General features: G+C 43.9%; 1 protein-coding gene across 2 annotated transcripts in view; it reads left to right on the plus strand.

The window, feature by feature from the left end:
* Positions 1-6,622: 6,622 nt before the first annotated feature.
* LOC122932001 (TATA-binding protein-associated factor 2N-like) overlaps positions 6,623-17,616 on the plus strand; it is a 53,005-nt gene continuing 42,011 nt past the window's right edge. Inside the window, exons 1-2 of one of the 2 annotated variants that reach the window (XM_044286137.1) lie at positions 6,623-6,795; positions 11,585-11,627. In XM_044286137.1, coding sequence (XP_044142072.1) covers positions 6,786-6,795; positions 11,585-11,627 — 53 coding nt within the window. In that variant the 5' untranslated portion in view covers positions 6,623-6,785. The remainder of the gene's footprint in view (positions 6,796-11,584; positions 11,628-17,616) is intronic. The other variant, XM_044286136.1, reaches the window with a different exon arrangement.

The raw sequence follows: 17,616 nt of genomic DNA on the forward strand, positions 1-17,616 counted from the left end.
CATGATCTTCTGTTCTGGACTTGCAGGAGCACACAGCATTATACTGAGTTATAAAGCTATGTATCTCTGCATGACCCTCCTTCTGCAACAGGCGCCTCCGCCCAGGGCCCTCTATGTAACGCGTCCCAGGTGTAGGAATGCCAAATGGTATAGTGTGGCCTAAAATGTCTCTTTATATGTGTCAGGGTGCACTTGCCTGGATATGGCTGGACCCCAGGCTTTGGCTCCGAAGCAATAAACAGTGGGAATAATTGAGGAATAAAAGAATAACTTGAGTCTAGACCTTGAGATGAAGTTAACGGCAGCTTTACTTTGCATAAACGTTTCTCCAAAACAGTTTATAGGCTTTGTCATGAAACTGGCAGGCAAACTCCACTCTGCTATATCTGCTTCTCTCGGACTCTGCTGTACTGACAGGCTGGCTGTATAACTCAGCTTCTGTATGCTGCACTTCACTTTGTAGTCTGTCTCTAGGTTATGCCAGGGAACTTTCCTCCTGGCTCCTGAGGCTTCAAGCTTAGGGTGCTCTGGCTGCCTGGGCACATCTAGCAGAGACCTGTCCCCTAGCAGGGGGTAAGCTAGACTGACTAGAACTTCTGCCCCAACCCTTCCTGCAGGAAGTAGGACTCGCCCACTTCTCCACAGAGGGGGGTTAGAATGGAATGGTAAGTTCCATTCTATCTAAGTACATCTCTGCCATGTTTGCTGCCACCTGCTGGTGAATGAGGCATATTACATGTTAACATAACAGTTGCAGAACAAAATAGGAATGCACAGTGTGGAGGACCTGGAATAAATACACAAGATGACATGAGGTTAAACCAATAAAGACAGTAGCAGGGTGCAGAAGTGGTAACACCACTCTGGGGTGTTACACTTCTACAGAATTATACTCACATAATGATGTCCGTATAATTGAGTAGATACAGGTCTGACAGAGACACACATCATTATAAGTCAGTATACAGGGAAGGCTGACAATCACTGAGTAGCACTGCCCGCATGACTCTGTTCTGTAAAAAGAGCTGAGGTTTAGGGCTCATGCACACAAACGTATTTTCTTTACTTGTCCGTTCCGGGTTTTTTTGCAGACTGTATGCAGAACCAATCATTTCAATGGGTCCGCAAAAAAAACAGAAGGTACTCCTTGTGCATTCCGTATGTCCGTATTTCCGTTTTGCAAAAACATAGAACATGTCCTATAATTGTCTGCATTGCGGACAAGGAAAGCACTGTTCTATTAGAGGCCAGCTGAAATACGGAATGCACGCGGACATCATCCATATTTTCTGCGGACCGCAAAATACATACAGTCGTGTGCATGATCCCTTAGAAAAATAAATGACAGGTTTTCCCTAATCTTTTCCCATAAATCTATACATCAATCTGCTCAGCTCCTCCTGCTCAATAATCTGCTGCATTTTCATCTTCCCATCAGCATCTATATGATTGCCACGAGATCTTGAGCACTCATGGTTCATTTAAGGCCTCATGCACACGCGTGTTGCCCATATTGCAGCCCACAAAAACAACCCGTTCACTATTTTTCTGTTGTGTGGATGGATCAGTCTGCGGCAACCTCATAGATGGTGCCCGTGCATTGGGGACTTTAAATTGCGGTCCTCAATGCATGGAATGGCTGACACACATTTGTGTGTGTGAGCCCTAAACCAAACTTAAATCACCCACCTATGTTATTGTTGCAAAAATTCAGTGTTTTTGTGCAGTTTTCCAGGTGTGCGTTTTTGTTTTTGCCAGATGTTACATAATGGCTGATAATGAAATATAAAAACCCTTAAAGGGATTCTGTCACCAGTTTTAACCCCCTCCAGATAAAAATATGGTTATGTTCAGGGAGCTTTACTGATTCCAAATGTGGTCTTATAAATGTAATCTGTAGTGTCATTTTGCTTAAAAAACGCTATTACTAACCTGTCAGTCATAAAAATAAGGTGCCCAAGGGGATGTAAATGGATCCAAGCTGCCGCCCGCACCCGCCGCCGTTCGTGCCCAGCTCCGCCTTTCCTGACCTCAGCGCCGCCTCATAATCCTGTGTGACGCCTCCGGCTCTCCCTCCCCCTCCTTCTGCTCTAACATATCGCACGTGCGCACAGGCCTCTGCCTGATGCGCCCGTGCGGACTTCTCAGTTCGGCTTCATGGAGCGAGTGTGCAGGTCATCGGGAGGTTGAGCGAAATGCCGGCGCATGCGCACTTCGCTCGATGAAGCCGAACGGAGAAGTCCGCACGGGCGCATCAGGCAGAGGCCTGTGCGCACGTGCGATATGTTAGAGCAGAAGGAGGGGGAGGGAGAGCCGGAGGCGTCACACAGGATTATGAGGCGGCGCTGAGGTCAGGAAAGGCGGAGCTGGGCACGAACGGCGGCGGGTGCGGGTGGCAGCTTGGATCCATTTACATCCCCTTGGGCACCTTATTTTTATGAATGACAGGTTAGTAATAGCATTTTTTAGGCAAAATGACACTACAGATTACATTTATAAGACCACATTAGGAATCAGTAAAGCTCCCTGAACATAACCATATTTTTATCTGGAGGGGGTTAAAACTGGTGACAGAATCCCTTTAAAAACACATTTATCAAACTGGTGTAAAGTAGAACTTGCTTAGTTGCCCATAGCAACCATACAGATTCCACCTTTCATTTTCCAAAGGAGCTGGGGAAAATTCTACTTTAGTTATACACTAGTTTGATAAATCTCCCCCACTATTTTTTGTGGCATTTTATGATCATTTCTTAGTGCTTTTTTTTTTTTTTTCTAAAATAAGAGTATGCTGTGGGTGTGGCATTTTTTCAGGCAAATTGTGTGACTAAAAAACTAATCTCCCCCACCCCCAAAAATCACGTATAAAAAAAATGTAATGGAATTTCTTACAAGCCAAAAAAACACCAAGGAAAAGATGTCTTTCGGGAACAAATGTAATAAATAAAATATTCATTTTTTCTTTTTAAGGGGTTCTGCACTTTGTTTTAACTGATGATCTGTCCTCTGGATAGATCATCAGCATCTGATCAGCGGGGGTCCGACACCTGGGACGGTAAGCTGTTTGAGAAGGCAGCGGCGCTCCAGCAGCGCCGCGGCTTTCTCACTGTTTACTGCCGGCCCAGTGACGTCAGGACTAGTATCAACTTGCCTGGGCGCGGCCAAGCTCTGTTCACTTGAATGGAAATGGCTGGAAATGCCTGCTCAGCCAATCAAGGTCAATCCTAACCTTTTTAAACAACCAAAAAATATTTCCCATGGAACGGTACTCAACCCATATAGGTTATAAACATACAACCATCAGGAATATACAGATCCACTATATATCAAGCAATAAAGTAACCACAAGTTATAATCAAAGTTTATTATTAACAAATTTATTGTTCACATGATTGACATAACATACATAAAAACATAATTAAAAATAGGGCTGGTAGTGCTGGGCATAGAATAAAGTGCAAGTGCAACAGTTGGTCAGCATAAAGTACATTACATATATATATATATAATGGTCTATATGAATAAAGCTATATGCCCAGACTAGGTCTGATCACAGACCACATGGTGCAATGAAAGTAACTTATGACTATATTGCTGACATATGACACCTAAACACAATAATCAATATTATGGTTAGAAACACAATTACATACTGACTAATGTAATGCCCACAAAGAACAATTGCACCACCAGTCCACTCCCCGACATGCGTTTCGCGGTCTGCTTCCTCAAGGGGTAGTGTCTGGAGTGGTAGTGGTGGTAAGTATTTATAGAGCAAAAAGGTTGGAGGTCAAACTGGCCATGTGACTGGTTATTATCCAATGGGATCTGATGTTGACATAAGGGGGATAGGCTCCTAGCTGATTACAATTGATCTCTGTGCCCAGACCCACCTGTAAAAGATCTAATAATAAGCGCCGCTCGCTACATGGTGCTTGGACATCCTTCCATGCCGCCAGACTGTGCATGCGTACCCAATGATCCGGAAAAGGGAGATCGAGCACGTACGTGCATGATCTCCGTCCCCAAGGAGACAGGGCCGCGTCAGCGCTCAGGCGCATACGCAGAGATCCAAGCGCACCGCGGTCGCCATATTGAGTGCGGTCAAAGAGCCTGGCATTAGCCTTGTATAATATATGGTAAATACTCTCAATGTGAACATCATTTAGACAAACAGATAAAAAAGACTAAATATATATAATTGCAATATATCGGAACTATATAGTTATCACCATAATAGAAAATATAATTCTAATAAAAACATCATTTTGCACAATTGTTGTTTGTTCAGTGGGGGACAATAATTATACACCTATAACCACCTAATTATATTACATTATACAATGTGCGTAAAAAAAACATGTGAATATATACTGTATACTCATGATTGGCAAGAGGATACATGATTAAATGACTAGATGTGATTATTAAATATAAAAGTAGAAAAAAGACTAGATGCAATAAGTGAAAATATCTAAATACAAAAGCAATTGTGAATGTGAGAAAAATATATAAGAAGTGTTGTATAAATGTGTGAGTGGAAAAAAACGAAATAAAACAATACAGTGATAAAAAGAAAAAAAAAGGGAATAAAGAAATGCAATTATAATATGTAATGTGTGTATTAAGGGGAAAAGGTGATCAAAATTATTAAATCTGTCTCCCATCAGATAATATGCATATTGACTCTCCACTTGTTCCAAACGTGGTGAGCGCGGTGACGTCAGCGCAGGTCCTGCTGAATGAAGATAGAAGGACCTTCAGCGAAGGTCCTTTTGCAGGTCCTTCAAGAAGAACAAAGAAGAGGATCCCGGCTGCGCGATCAAGTGAATGGGGTGAGTAAAATTTTAAAATTTGTATTATTCTTTAACCCTCAATTGACATTGGACTTTGCATTCTGTATTAAAGAATACTATTATTTTCCATTATAACCATGTTATAATGGAAAATAATAAAGTGAATGGGGTCCTGGGTCACTCTTCCCTCGTCTCCTTAGCAACCATCCGTGAAAATTGCATTGCATCCGCACTTGCTTGCGGATGCTATGCGATTTTCACGCAGCCCAATTCATTTCTATGGGGCCTGCGTTGCGTGAAAAACGCAGAATATAGAACATGCTGAAGTGATGTGTGAAAAACATCGCTCATGTGCACAGCCTCATTAAAGTGAATGGGTCTGGATTCAGTGTGGATGCTATGCGTTCACCTCACACGTTGCACCCACGTGGAATACTCGCCCGTGTGAAAGGGGCCTTATGCAGCAAACTTTGCACAAAGGCTTTTACTGGCCCACAGGGGAACAAGTGAATCCCCCGCTGGGCCCCTGAGCAAGGTGGGCCCCTAGTCCCCCACCCTCTGCTCAAGTGGCACATGGCACAGTAGACTGAATTTAGAAAGCCTGGCTGAGATGCTATACCGTACATTGGCTATGTCCATATAAAAAACTGGGCAGTGTGGGCAGGTTGTATATGCATTTTGCTTTACAGTGGGCCCTCAGAATGAATTTTACTGGTGGGCCCTAGGTTTCCCAGTCCGACACTGCTTGCTCACACTGCCACACTTGGCGCAAGCTACCCAGCAATAGCTGTCGAGCTAGCCCTGCAATAACCCTATAACTATAGAAGCCCTGCCTGCAGTTGGATAGCCACCTAGATAGGTGTGATCCCACTTAAGAACCTAACTAGTTATCCCTTAGCGGTCCCAGAGGATGGTATAGAATCCTATCTTGAATTCACCGGGTGGCTGTTAGCAGGTGCCACAAATAGGTCAAAGAGTCATACTAGCAGGAGTCAGAACACAGAGCAGTCAAGCATCAAACCCATAACAGTATCCAACAGCAATAACAGAATGGAGTCAGAACCAGGAGAGCAGGGGTAGGCTAGCCATAGACCATTCAAGGAAATTTCTTGGTGGGCTGATGCCCAGGGGGCCACCAGAGCCCCACACTAACAGCGATCAGCTGTTTGAGAAGGCACCAGTGATCCTGTGAGCTCTACGGCCTCCTCTCTGCTCACCAAGCACCGCGCTGTACATTGTATACCTGCTGTGATTGGTACCATGCGCCGCCCCATTCACTTCTATAGGGCTGAGCTGCGCCTAGCCCATGTGACTCATGAACGTGAAGTCGCTCAGAAGGGCGCCAGTGCCTTCTCAGTTCCACAGTGTTGCACGTGGGTGCTGAGGACTGTCTGGAGCTGGATTCTCCTAGGAGTCTGTACATTCTAGGCACAGTCAGTCATGGTTCTTTGATGCCAATACTGAAAAAAGCGCCACACAGACGCTAAAAGAACAGATCATTGTAAAAAAAAAATATATGTTTTCTGGAATGTTGCGTGTAAACTGCACTTCATAACTATATTAACTCTGATTACTACAATGTATCATAACAGCGACTCTAAGCTCCGTGGCCCGTATGACGTCACAGGGTCACGTGACATTCAAAAGTACCCATGCGCCTCACCCCAAATATCATCATTAGGCTTAGTGTTTTTTTTGTATCATATCACTAATCTTTATTTCCACAAATGTAGTAAATGCGCTTTTACGTACATTTATCTCACTTTACGACGCACGTAGAACAAAACCACGTGATTGCTAATCTCGCGCGCCTGGTGACGTCAGTGGTTTCCTTCCTAGAGTCCATTACGTGACGGCGCTGAGCCGCCTCTTGTGGTACGCACGCTCATTTGGCGCCGTTCTTACGTTCTTCAGCGTGACGTGATTCTCGGACTAGAGCGCAGCGCTGTTCTTCTGCTGCTGTACAGCGTCCTCCATCTCGCCGCCATCATGTCTTCAGGTACGGACCCGTCCTCCCTCAGTGTCCCTGGGGCCTGGTGTTTGGGTGACGCAGCAGTGTCTAGTAGTTGGCCGTGAGAAGGCGCAGCGTGGCCCGGGCTTCGTTCTCATTAGTGACTGGCTCCTTAGTGGCGCCGCTGGGTTCTGTGCGGCAGGGCTCCTTGTGACCGAGCACGTGTAACATGTCCGGCTTCCCCTGCGCTCGTTCTCTCCCGGGTCCCTGCTCTGCGCACCCCAGACTGCTGCAGCCCCCATGCAGGGCCTTGTGTCTCCATGGTGATATGCCACATACTGAATCTGTGCCCAAAGTCATTATGCATTCCTTCTAACATACTTTATTTTTTTCCTTCTTTATTGTGTTATTATTTATTTTTTATTCCCTCCCATTTATGAGATCCGTGTGCCTTGCCCGTACATCTCTGCACATGTTCCATTTAGCTTTAGGGTGCCACTGTGACCCCTCATCCCCATACAGAATCATTGTTTCTGGGCAGCAGATCACCGTTTAGACCCCCATGATCTGCTGCCCAGAAGCCATGATCGGTGGTGCCTGCAAGAGCGTCAGGATCCCCCGATGAGTGAGCGTTTCTCTCTTTCAACGGGTGATCAGCACATTTACATGGCCAGATTGGCGGGAACTATTATTAGCTTGTGTAAGTGCAGCTTTAGGCGACGTGCACACAACAGTAAAAAAGGCAGTCAAAAATGGATAAGCCGTCACCGATGACTTTCGGTAAAAAAAAACTGATGTTTGAATAACCCCATAGACTACCATTCGTCTTAAAACGGAGGTGTGATGGCCGTTAAAAAACATCCGTCAAATGTCTGTTTTTTGCTGTCCTGTGCGTGTAGCCTTAGGCTGAGTTCGCATCACCATTTAGCTTTCTATTCTTCTGATCTGTCTGAAAAACTGAGAAAATTTTTATGATCAGCTTGTGTCTTTTCCGTCAGAGATCAGTTATTATGACTGGAGAAGGGTACTTTCTCACTAGCGTTATTCTTTTCCGGCATAGAGTTCCGTCCTAGGGGCTCAATACCGGAAAAGAACTGATCAGTTTTATCCCAGTGCATTCTGAATGGAGAGTAATCCGTTCAGGATGCATCAGTTCAGTCCCTCTTACGTTTTCTCTCCGTCCGAAAATCCTGAACACATGCCGGATCCGGCATTAATTTCCATTGAAAAGTATTAGTGCCGGATCCAGCCCCAAGTGTTCCGGCAAAACGGATTCGTTCTTTCCGTCCGGGCATGCGCAGACCATTAAATCTGTGAAAAAAATAAATACCGGATCAGTTTTTCCGGATGACAACCGGAAAGACTGATCCGGTATTGCAATGCATTTGTGAGACGGATCTGCACCTGGATCAATCAGCACAAATCAATCAGTTTGCGTCCAGGTTACCGGATCCGGCAGGCAGCTCCGGTGACGGAACTACCTGCCGGAATCCTCTGCCGCCAGTCTGAAAGTATCCTAAGCCAAACTGTGATGTGAATTCAGCCTGACTGCGTGTTCAGCCGACCAATCAACTGCTTGTAGAGGATGCAAGAGTCTTAGGTGTTGGACCCCCCAACCACCACTGATGACCTTCCCTGAGATTAGTTCATCAGTATAAGGGCCCTTGCACACGACCGTCTGCCCTCCAATATATGCGGTCCGTGAGTGGGCCATATGTCCCGGAGCTGCATTGATCGTGTGCACAGGAGCACACAGCATCATAGATTACAATGTCCTGCACTCATATGGTGGTATGATGGAAAACCTCTGATCGGTGGGAGTCAAACACCCAGGACGCATGCCAATCAGGCGTTTGAGACCGCACAGGCACTTGCGGTAATTCTATGTAGGTTCATTAAAGGGGTTCTCTTCTTTTTACTACTGATGACCTATCCTCAGGATAGGTCATCAATATCAGATTGGCGGGGATCCGACTACTGTCGATCAGCTGTTTGAAGAGTAGGCAGCTCTTGTACGAGCGTTGATTGCTCTGTTTACCGACTCGCCGCAGCAATTGCTGTGGTGAGGAGGTGTAATTACAACTATGGCAGGGGTGGCCAACCTGCGGCTCTCCAGCTGTTGTAAAACTACAATTGGAGTATATTTATAGTATGGTGGCTCACTCCACATACAGTTGTGGAAATGGGTGCTACTAAGTCTAATATGACTCACCCAGTCATAGGTTAGATAATGTATAAAAATGTGTAGGAAGACTGAGCACTCACCAGCTGGACCAATTAGAGAACAAACGGATATATAGCAAAATATTTATTATTTATATATAGCCCTATATCTAAAATGCAGCAGAATCAATAATAATATGGTATATAAAAAATTGATGTTCAAAAATAAATACACCTATAATAAAATGCAGTCATATATATATATAACTTGGACAATAAAAAAAAAGGGAGCAATTATTCACAGTACATATACAGATGATTAGGATAAATATTTGGTAGACTGCTGATAAGTTCGGGGAGTACGCCAAATAAAGTGTCCAGATCGGAATATTGTAATGAATGTGCGATAAGTCACTGGTTAGTACAATAGATGCGCCAGATATGGTATCCAATAGTTGTCAATAGTCAAAAGCAAATTAGTATCCCTGTGTTAGTTCACTTCGTATAAAGTGCTTTGATTCAATGTGGCTAGGTGGTACATATATTTAAATGGGTATAATACACCTGTTATACGCCGTCTAATGTGAGTATAACCGTGGCGTCCCACGAGGCTCACTGTATTAGAATCGGCGGTACCTGAGTCTGGTCGCTTGCTTGAGGTGGTTGAAATGAGCGTATAGCTCTCGGCGTGAGAAGTCTTCTGATGATATTCACCGATGCTGCAAGCCTGGACCTGGTTGATGAGTAACAAGGTGTTTCTTCCACACTAGCAAAAAAGGGTATACTTCCGGCAGAGTCAAAGTTCAATTGTCGGGATGTTGGGGTCTCATGAGTTTTTTGTTTTTTTTTCATCAGCTGATGTCCGAGTGCAATAACCAGACGCGTTTCGGGGTCCTTTCCTGGCCCCTTCCTCAGTGGTGGTCTGTAAGAGGGTTTTGACCCTCTTTTTATACCCAACATCCCTTAAGGTGAGCTAGAGCAAAAAAGTGGATTTTGGATCTGATCGTATGGAAACTCTGGCATGGAACAGTCTAAATAGTTGTTATTTTTATATAAGGAAAGGTATTTCCAAGTATTGTAGTATCTACAATACTTGGAAATACCTTTCCTTATATAAAAATAACAACTATTTAGACTGTTCCATGCCAGAGTTTCCATACGATCAGATCCAAAATCCACTTTTTTGCTCTAGCTCACCTTAAGGGATGTTGGGTATAAAAAGAGGGTCAAAACCCTCTTACAGACCACCACTGAGGAAGGGGCCAGGAAAGGACCCCGAAACGCGTCTGGTTATTGCACTCGGACATCAGCTGATGAAAAAAAAAATAAAAAAACTCACGAGACCCCAACATCCCGACAATTGAACTTTGACTCTGCCGGAAGTATACCCTTTTTTGCTAGTGTGGAAGAAACACCTTGTTACTCATCAACCAGGTCCAGGCTTGCAGCATCGGTGAATATCATCAGAAGACTTCTCACGCCGAGAGCTATACGCTCATTTCAACCACCTCAAGCAAGCGACCAGACTCAGGTACCGCCGATTCTAATACAGTGAGCCTCGTGGGACGCCACGGTTATACTCACATTAGACGGCGTATAACAGGTGTATTATACCCATTTAAATATATGTCCACCTAGCCACATTGAATCAAAGCACTTTATACGAAGTGAACTAACACAGGGATACTAATTTGCTTTTGACTATTGACAACTATTGGATACCATATCTGGCGCATCTATTGTACTAACCAGTGACTTATCGCACATTCATTACAATATTCCGATCTGGACACTTTATTTGGCGTACTCCCCGAACTTATCAGCAGTCTACCAAATATTTATTCTAATCATCTGTATATGTACTGTGAATAATTGCTCCCTTTTTTTTATTTTTTTTTTAGGCCTATTATATTTTTAATATTGTCTAAGTTATATATATATATATATATATATATATGACTGCATTTTATTATAGGTGTATTTATTTTTGAACATCAATTTTTTATATACCATATTATTATTGATTCTGCTGCATTTTAGATATAGGGCTATATATAAATAATAAATATTTTGCTATATATCCGTTTGTTCTCTAATTGGTCCAGCTGGTGAGTGCTCAGTCTTCCTACACATTTTTATACATTGTAAAACTACAATTCCCATCATGCCCGCAGTTGTAGACAGTCTGGCATGCTGGGAGTTGTAGTTTTGCAATAGCTGGAGAGCCGCAGGTTGGCAATCCCTGAACTATGGTGTCCCCATTCACTTCTATGGGATGGCTCTGTAGTATTCTCTCAAACAGACAGTCGTCCCATAGAAGTTAATGAGGACGCCATACTTGTAATTTCAGTGCTTCAATTGCTGCTTGCGAGAAGGTAAACAGCAGAGAAGACATTGCTAGTATGAGCGCTGCCTTCTCTTCAAACAACTTATTGGCGGGGGTGCTGGGGGTTGGACCCCCACCAATCTGATATTGATGATCTATCCTGGGGGGTAAAAAGCGGACAACCCCTTTTAAGGATGTACTTCATAAAGGTCTCTAATCTTTTCTGTAGATGAAACAAATCTGGTTCTCCAGTCTAAATATTGAGTGTTTGCCTGAAGTATTTGATAACTTAATGGATTGTAAATGCTTGTAGCAAATTCAGTGAATGAGGTTTTGTCTTGTTTTTAGATCCTGGCAATTATGGAAGTTACGGAGGACAAAGTCAGCAAGGGTATGTAGGAATTTTAGTACTGTACAGTAACAACTCGTACATAGCAGGCTGTGTGCTAAGTTGTAGTCTGCAGCTAAAGAGCAACTGGAACTTAGGGATTTGGATAAATGTTGCACGACTCCTGAAAGATTTAAAATGATTTTTTTCCAGAAAATATAGTAACATGCTGTGTTCAGCACTGCTTGACTCATCCCCTGGAGATGCAAACTGCCATGGACCCCCCCACCTACTGAGCCAAATAGGAAGGGGTCCAGCATTGCGCGTTTCAGCACCCAGACCCTAAGGATTACAGCTACATGGCAATGTGTTGCAGAAAAGTCAGGCATCACAAAAGGATTTGGCTACATGGCAACACTAAACCTTTATCTAAACTTTTTAAAATGTGCTCCTTAATACCCTAAAACTAAGGCCTCATGCACACGACCGTTGTGTGCACCCGTGGCCGTTTTTCTTGATTTTTTTTTTTTTGCGCATCCATTGACAACTCGGAAAATGCACAGTTTGTCATCCGCCTCCCTGTATACTGTCCGTCAAAAAAATAGGACCAGTCCTATTTTTTTGACGGACAACGGTTCACGGACCCATTCAGAGCTGATGCACTTTGGCTGATCGCACAGGGGGAAACGAAGGGCGTTGGGGACTGATGGCAGTGGGTCTGAGTTTTTGTAAAGGAAAACAGTCTATTCATTTACTAGATTACTCTATTAATCGTAAAAATAATCGTTAGAATATTCTATTACTGGAATCGTTTACTGCAGCCCTAGTTCGGTCACTGATTCGAAGCTAAAACCAGAGTTGGGTCTATACACAGATCAGGTGCAGATCTTTCCCTTATATGTTATGTCTGTGGAGGCTTAACTTCTTGTTTTGGCTCACAATCGGTGATGGAAGTCATTGACCGAACACTGTGTGAATAAGCCTCATGCACACAACCGTGTTTTTGGTCTGTGCCCAATCTGCATTAGGCTTTTCACTTGACCAATACGGAACGGATCGGAGTCTGTTAAAGGGGTTCTCCGGGAATCAAGAAAATGAAAATACTTAATTGCTTCATTACAAATATATTACCAAATACCTTTTATTAGTTATAGCGGCTCAATTTGTCCGGGGAGCAATCATTAGGAGAAACAAAATGGACGCTGTCCTATTAGTACACACAAAACCTGGAGGGCAAGTTAAAAAGCTGCACCATCTTCCCCTCTTGTCTGGGATTATGATCCTGAATACAGTTTATGATCTTCAGTTGAATCTCTGTAGGAATGGAGTTCATTAGGAGACATGAAGTACAGAGAGGATAGTGGAGATGTAGATAATGACAGGAGCACTTATGTGAAGTCTCCATCAGTCTGTCCTGTCCATCCTCTCTGCACTTCATGTCTACTCCTGAACTCCATTCCTACAGAGATCCAGCTCAAGATCTGATCAGCTGTATTTAGGATCCCTGACAAGCAGAGAGGAGGCTGAGGCATCTCTTTACCTCAGTGTTGTGAAGTATCTCATCCTGCTGTGTAATTAGGACTTTTATTTCTCCTAATGATTGCTCCCTAGACAAAACCATTATAGCTAATGAAATGTATTTGGGAATATATTTATACTAAAGTAATATTTAAGTATTTTCATTTGGTTAATTCCCTGAGAACCCCTTTAACCGCCTCCGGACCGCCTAACGCAGATGTGCGGTCCGGAGGCGGCAGCCCTGCGCACGACGACGCATATACGCGTCATCTCGCGAGGGCCGGGATTTCCTGTGAACGCGGACACACAGGCGCACGCTCACAGGAACGGAAGGTAAGCGAGTGGCTCTCCAGCCTGCCAGCGGCGATCGCTCGCTGGCAGGCTGGAGATCAGATTTTTTTTTTTTTAACCCCTAACAGGTATATTAGACGCTGTTTTGATAACAGCGTCTAATATACCTGGTCCTCTGGTGGTCCCTTTTGTTAGGATCGACCACCAGAGGACACCGGTAGGTCGGTACAGTCGCACCCAAACACTACACTACACCCCCCCCCCCCGGTCACTTATTAACCCTTTATGAACCCCTGATCACCCCATATAAACTCCCTGATCACCCCCCTGTCAGGCTCCGTTCAGACGTCCGTATGATTTTTACGGATCCACGGATACATGGATCGGATCCGCAAAACACATGCGGACGTCTGAATGGAGCCTTACAGGGGGGTGATCAATGACAGGCGGGTGATCACCCATATACACTCCCTGATCACCCCCTGTCATTGATCACCCCCCTGTAAGGCTCCATTCAGACGTCCGCATGTGTTTTGCGCATCCGATCCATGGATCGGTAAAAATCATACGGACGTCTGAATGGAGCCTTACAGGGGGGTGATCAATGACGGGTGTGATCAGGGAGTCTATATGGGTGATCACCCCCCTGTCATTGATCCCCCCCCCCCCCTGTAAGGCTCCATTCAGACTTTTTTGGCCCAAGTTAGCGGAAATTTTTTGTTTGTTTTTGTCTTTTCTTACTAAGTCTCATATTCCACTAACTTGTGTCAAAAAATAAAATCTCACATGAACTCACCATACCCCTCACGGAATCCAAATGCGTAAACATTTTTAGACATTTATATTCTAGACTTCTTCTCACGCTTTAGGGCCCCTAAAAAGCCGGGGCAGTATAAATACCCCAAATGTGACCCCATTTCGGAAAGAAGACACCCCAAGGTATTCCGTGAGGGGCATATTGAGTCCATGAAAGATTGAAATTTTTGTCCTAAGTTAGCGGAAAGTGAGACTTTGTGAGAAAAAAACAAAAAAAATCAATATCCGGTAACTTATGCAAAAAAAAAAAAATTTCTATGAACTCGCCAGGCCCCTCATTGCATACCTTGGGGTGTCTTCTTTCCAAAGTGGGGTCACATGTGGGGTATTTATACTGCCCTGGCTTTTTGGGGGCCCGAAAGTGTGAGAAGAAGTCTGGGATCCAAATGTCTAAAAATGCCCTCCACAAAGGAATTTGGGCACCTTTGCACATCTAGGCTGCAAAAAAGTGTGCACACATCTGGTATCGCCGTACTCAGGAGAAGTTGGGGAATGTGTTTTGGGGTGTCATTTTACATATACCCATGCTGGGTGAGAAAAATATCTTGGTCAAATGCCAACTTTGTATAAAAAAATTGGAAAAGTTGTCTTTTGCCAAGATATTTCTCACCCAGCATGGGTATATGTAAAATGACACCCCAAAACACATTCCCCAACTTCTCCTGAGTACGGCGATACCAGATGTGTGACACTTTTTTGCTGCCAAGGTGGGCAAAGGGGCACATATTCCAAAGTGCACCTTTCGGATTTCACCGGTCATTTTTTACACATTTTGATTGCAAAGTACTTCTCACACATTTGGGCCCCTAAATTGCCAGGGCAGTATAACTACCCCACAAGTGACCCCATTTTGGAAAGAAGACACCCCAAGGTATTCAGTGAGGGGCATGGCGAGTTCCTAGAATTTTTTATTTTTTGTCGCAAGTTAGTGGAATATGAGACTTTGTAAGGAAAAAATAAAAATAAAAAATCATCATTTTCCGCTAACTTGTGACAAAAAATAAAGTTCTATGAACTCACTATGCCCATCAGCGAATACCTTAGGGTGTCTACTTTCCGAAATGGGGTCATTTGTGGGGTTTTTCTACTGTTTGGGCATTGTAGAACCTCAGGAATCATGACAGGTGCTCAGAAAGTCAGAGCTGCTTCAAAAAGCGGAAGTTCACATTTTTGTACCATAGTTTGTAAACGCTATAACTTTTACCCAAACCATTTTTTTTGGCCCAAACATTTTTTTTAGCAAAGACATGTAGAACTATAAATTTAGCGAAAAATTTATATATGGATGTCGTTTTTTTTTTGCAAAATTTTACAGCTGAAAGTGAAAAATGTCATTTTTTTGCCAAAAAATCGTTACATTTCGATTAATAACAAAAAAAAGTAAAAATGTCAGCAGCAATAAAATACCACCAAATGAAAGCTCTATTAGTGAGAAGAAAAGGAGGTAAAATTCATTTGGGTGGTAAGTTGCATGACCGAGCGATAAACGGTGAAAGTAGTGTAGTGCAGAAGTATAAAAAGTGGCCTGGTCATGAAGGGGGTTTCAGCTAGCGGGGCTGAAGTGGTTAAAGGGAACCTGTCACCGGGATTTTGGCCATAGAGCTGAGCACATGGGTCGCTAGATGGCTGCTAGCAGATCTGCAATACCCAGTCCCCATAGCTCTGTGTGCTTTTATTGTGTTAAAAAACGATTTGATACATATGCAAATTAACCTAAAATGAGTCCTGTCCCTGACTCATCTCACATACAGGACTCATCTCAGGGTAATTTGCATATGTATCAAATCGGTTTTTTTTACACAAAAAAAAGCACACAGAGCTCTGGGGACTGGGTATTACGGATGTGCTAGCGGCCATCTAGCAGCCCATGTTCTCAGCTCTATACACACAATCCCGGTGACAGGTTCCCTTTAAGGAAAAAACTGATGGTTTTGCACAAAAGTTCAATCAGTTTTGTCTGTGATTGCATTAAGCGTTTCCACACTCGTGTTGCCCTATTCTGGTGTTGGAAGTCTGTCCTTTGAGCTCAGCATAATGACACTAGTATGGCTTCTGGCTTCCCTTTAGCCTGTCAGTAAGTGAACAGTGGCCATATGACTCTGCAAGGATGTTCATGAATGTCCTGGGTGAGTCTGTATTTGCTTGATGATCATGTAATGGAAGTGGAGATTGACAGTGATGGTTGTATTCCCCATAGAGCAGGTAGAGATGGTTTATTACCATGCCTACAATCTTGATATACAGTGCACTGTGTACAATTCAGGAAGCCATACTCCTACTTTTCCTGCTGATCTGTTAATTAAAGGGAACCTGTCACCAAAAAAACAGATACTAAACTGTTAATAGTACCTTTATAGTGCTGCAGAGTAGTTTCCTAATGCACTCTTTGATTGTTTAGCCTCCTGGAGAAATCAATGTTTTATTCATCCGCTGCCTCCTGCTTCAAGTCAGGTTTGAAGTCAAGGGGGCAGCGGCCTAGGCGTCTCGAATGCTGCTCTCCCCGCCGCCTTTATTGACACGCCGGATCTCAGTGCCGGGACCGCGCTCCCAGCCCGCATGTGCAGTGAAGGGCTGCTGTAGCGCGATCCCGGCTCGTACACTCAGCCGGCTTGAGTTTCTACTACGCATGCACCCAGCATCTTCTGTAACTGCGCTAGTATGTAAGGCTGGCATGTGCAGTAGAAACTGAAGCCGGCTGAGTGTACGAGCCGGGATCGCGCTACAGCGGCCCTTTACCGCGCATGCGGGCTGGGAGCGCGGTCCCGGCACTGAGAGCCGGCGTGTCAATGCGGGAGGCGGGGAGAGCAGCATTCGAGACACCTAGGCCGCTGCCCCCTTGACTTCAAACCTGACTTGAAGCAGGAGGCAGCGGATGAATAAAACATCGATTTCTCCAGGAGGCTAAACAATCAAAGAGTGCATTAGGAAACTACTCTGCAGCACTATAAGGTACTATTAACAGTTTAGTGACAGGTTCCCTTTAACGGGTAAATTGGCAATAAATCGGCAATAAATAATTATGTAAAGCAAGGTGGTGGTGAGGGAACAATGTGGAAAAAAATCTATATAAATTAAATATAGAGATAAAAAAAATATCCACTACTAGCCCACACCCAGCGGTGGTAAACTCTACATTTCCTAAACCATTTTAATTGCACTTTGCCTAGTTTGGTACGTATAGAGGTTGTCTAGGTTTATTAATTGCCTTTCAATATCAGTTTGGCTGGGCTCCCACTGGATGCACCCACACCGATCAGCTATTACCTTACATCTCCAGTTTGGAAGTTGGGAGCTTGAAATGAATTGCAGCAGCTCTGTGGTTAATAGCTCCGTCCTCTACACCATGGGCAAGTAAATGGTTCCGCATACGGGCCTTTAAAAAGAAACTGAAAAAATAAATAAGTTTGTGTGCATGACATTTACTAAG

Source organism: Bufo gargarizans, chromosome 3, assembly GCF_014858855.1.
Source record: "Bufo gargarizans isolate SCDJY-AF-19 chromosome 3, ASM1485885v1, whole genome shotgun sequence".
In the NCBI taxonomy this organism is placed as follows: domain Eukaryota; kingdom Metazoa; phylum Chordata; class Amphibia; order Anura; family Bufonidae; genus Bufo; species Bufo gargarizans.